The sequence below is a fragment of the Nicotiana tomentosiformis genome, chromosome 2 (genome assembly GCF_000390325.3).
Source record: "Nicotiana tomentosiformis chromosome 2, ASM39032v3, whole genome shotgun sequence".
NCBI lineage: Eukaryota > Viridiplantae > Streptophyta > Magnoliopsida > Solanales > Solanaceae > Nicotiana > Nicotiana tomentosiformis.
Genome location: NC_090813.1, coordinates 163,000,149 through 163,002,688, shown reverse-complemented (window position 1 = coordinate 163,002,688; position 2,540 = coordinate 163,000,149). Strand labels below are relative to the sequence as shown.

At 42.7% G+C, this 2,540-nt stretch overlaps 1 protein-coding gene across 1 annotated transcript; it reads left to right on the top strand.

The window, feature by feature from the left end:
• The first annotated feature begins 248 nt into the window (after positions 1–248).
• Positions 249–839, top strand: LOC138905978 (uncharacterized). Its single transcript, XM_070194492.1, has one exon. It carries the CDS (start codon positions 249–251, stop codon positions 837–839), a length of 591 nt encoding a protein of 196 aa, XP_070050593.1.
• The last annotated feature ends 1,701 nt before the right edge of the window (positions 840–2,540 follow it).

Here is a 2,540-nt window from a genome sequence, read left to right as displayed (position 1 = left end):
AAACTTCCGGGCAGCAAACAAGTTCACCGTTGACAAAGGGACCGATCGTGGTCGAAATAATTGATCACTTCAGGATAAAGAGACGTCAGGGTCTCGGGATCCTTCTTACCCCAAGTTATCAGAATATAACTTCAACGTCAGTATAGTAGAGTTGGTGTCTGCCATGAGAAATATTAAAGAGGCACGATTCCCAAGACCTATGAGATCTGATTCAAGCCAGAGGGATCCCAACTTATGGTGTGAATACCATGGGACGAACGGCCACCGAACAAGGGACTGTTGACACCTTTTCAGCAACAAAGAAGACGAAAGTATCAGTAACTCATAGTAAAAGACTCCGGGAAGACGATATCACTTTTACGGAGGAAGACGCAGACGGATTGCTGTTACCACATAATGATGCACTGGTAATTTCTTTAAATGTGTTGGATTTTAATATTAAACGTGTTCTAGTGGATCCAGGAAGTTTGGCTAATATCATACAATGGAGAGTATTGGATCAAGCTAAACTCAATGGAAGCATTATTCCGGCAACAAAGCTCCTCCCTGGATTCAACCTTGCGAGCGTGACGACCATGGGAGAGATTTTGCTGCTCACGAACGCTGAAGGAGTAATGAAAACAAATCTATTTGAAGTAGAAGATGGTGTCATGGGATATAATATCATCTTGGGAAGGCCATGGTTACACGAGATAAAAGTTGTACCCTCAACATATCACCAAATGCTGAAGCTTCCAACGCCCGAAGGAATCAAGCAGATAAGAGGTCATCAACCGGCAACGAGGGAGATTAATGCAATTTCGGTTTCTAGTAACAAAGGGAAGGAGCACACGTCATAGCAATTACAGGAACCGATACCTAATCCCGAGCTAGAAGAAGTTAGCCTGGGAGCAAAGTCGTTAGAACACTATCAGGTGCCAAGATATTTCCATGTTCTAGAAGAGACGGACGCAACAAAATCCATGGCGGAGGAACTGGAGCAAGTTGCATTGTTCGAAGAATTTTTAGAAAGAAAATTCCATTTGGGGACAGGACTGCACCCGGAGCTCAGGTCTGGTTTTATTGAATTCATTTAATTTAATGCCGATTATTTTTCATGGTCGCACGAGGATATGACACGTATCCCGACAGAAGTAGCCGTGCACAAGCTGAGTTTGGATTCCAACGTATCTCCGGTAAGACAAAATAAATGCCCTATTGCCAAGGCCAAGAATAAATTCATCAAAGAAGAGGTAACCCGCTTGCTTAATATCGGTTCGATCCGAAAGGTAAGATATCCGGACTGGCTAGCCAACGTAGTAGTAGTTCCTAATAAGAACAATAAATTTTGTATGTGTGTAGACTATAAAGACCTTAATAAGGCGTTCCCGAAAGACTCATTCCCACTGCCAAATATCGATCAAATAATTGATGCCACGACCGGGCATGATTTAATGAGTTTCATCGATGCTTATTCCAGGTACAACCAAATTAAGATGAAGCCAAAAGATTAGGAAAAGACTCCATTTATAACGAATTTCGGTATATATTATTACAATGTGATGCCCTTCGGGTTGAAAAACGCCGGAGTCGCCTGTCAACGGCTGGTAAATAAGATGTTTGAAATACAAATAGGAAAGACCATGGAAGTTTATATAGATGACATGCTCATTAAGTCTTTGAATGCAGGTGGCCACCTTAAGCATTTACAATAAACATTCTACATCCTGAGGAAGCATAACATGAAACTTAATCCCGAGAAGTGCGCGTTCGAGGTCAGTTCTGGTAAGTTTCTAGGATTTCTGGTCTCACAAAGGGGAATTGAAGTAAAACCCGACAAAATCAAGGCCATAGAGGATATTCCGGATCCATTGTCGAACGTAAAGGAAGTCCAAAGGCTCACAAAAAGATTAGCAGCTTTGAGTAGGTTCATTTCCCGGTCGTCAAAAAAATGTCATCGCTTCTTCACATTGATCAAAAAGAAAAATAATTTCGAATGGACACCGGAGTGCCAGCAGGGTTTGAAGGACGTGAAGAATTACTTATCAAGCCCTCTATTGCTCTTAAAACCAAAAGAAGGTGAAACATTGCTACTCTACCTCGCGGTTTCAAAAGTGGAGGTAAGTGCAGTTTTAGTACGGGAGGACGAAGGTACGCAATTTCCCATTTATTACGTTAGCAAAATTTTAACAGGAGAAGAAATTCACTACCCACATTTGGAAAAACTGGCCTTAGCTCTCGTAGTCTCCGTTCAGAAGCTGGGGCCATACTTCTAATGCCACTCGATAGCTGTGGTGACTACTTTCCCATTGTGGAACATCCTCCATAAACCCGAGCTCTCGGGCAGATTGGCCAAGAGGGTCATTGAAATAAGTGAGTTCGATAAATAATATAAACCAAGCAGTGCAATTATGTCGCAAGTCTTGGCTGAGTTCGTGGCTGATTTCAGTCCGGGACTACTGCCTCTGGCAACCAAGGAGGCAGTAATGGTGTCAGAATCGACATCGGGGGTTTGGACCTTATTTATGGATGGAGCTTCCAATGTAAAAGGGTCCGACCCG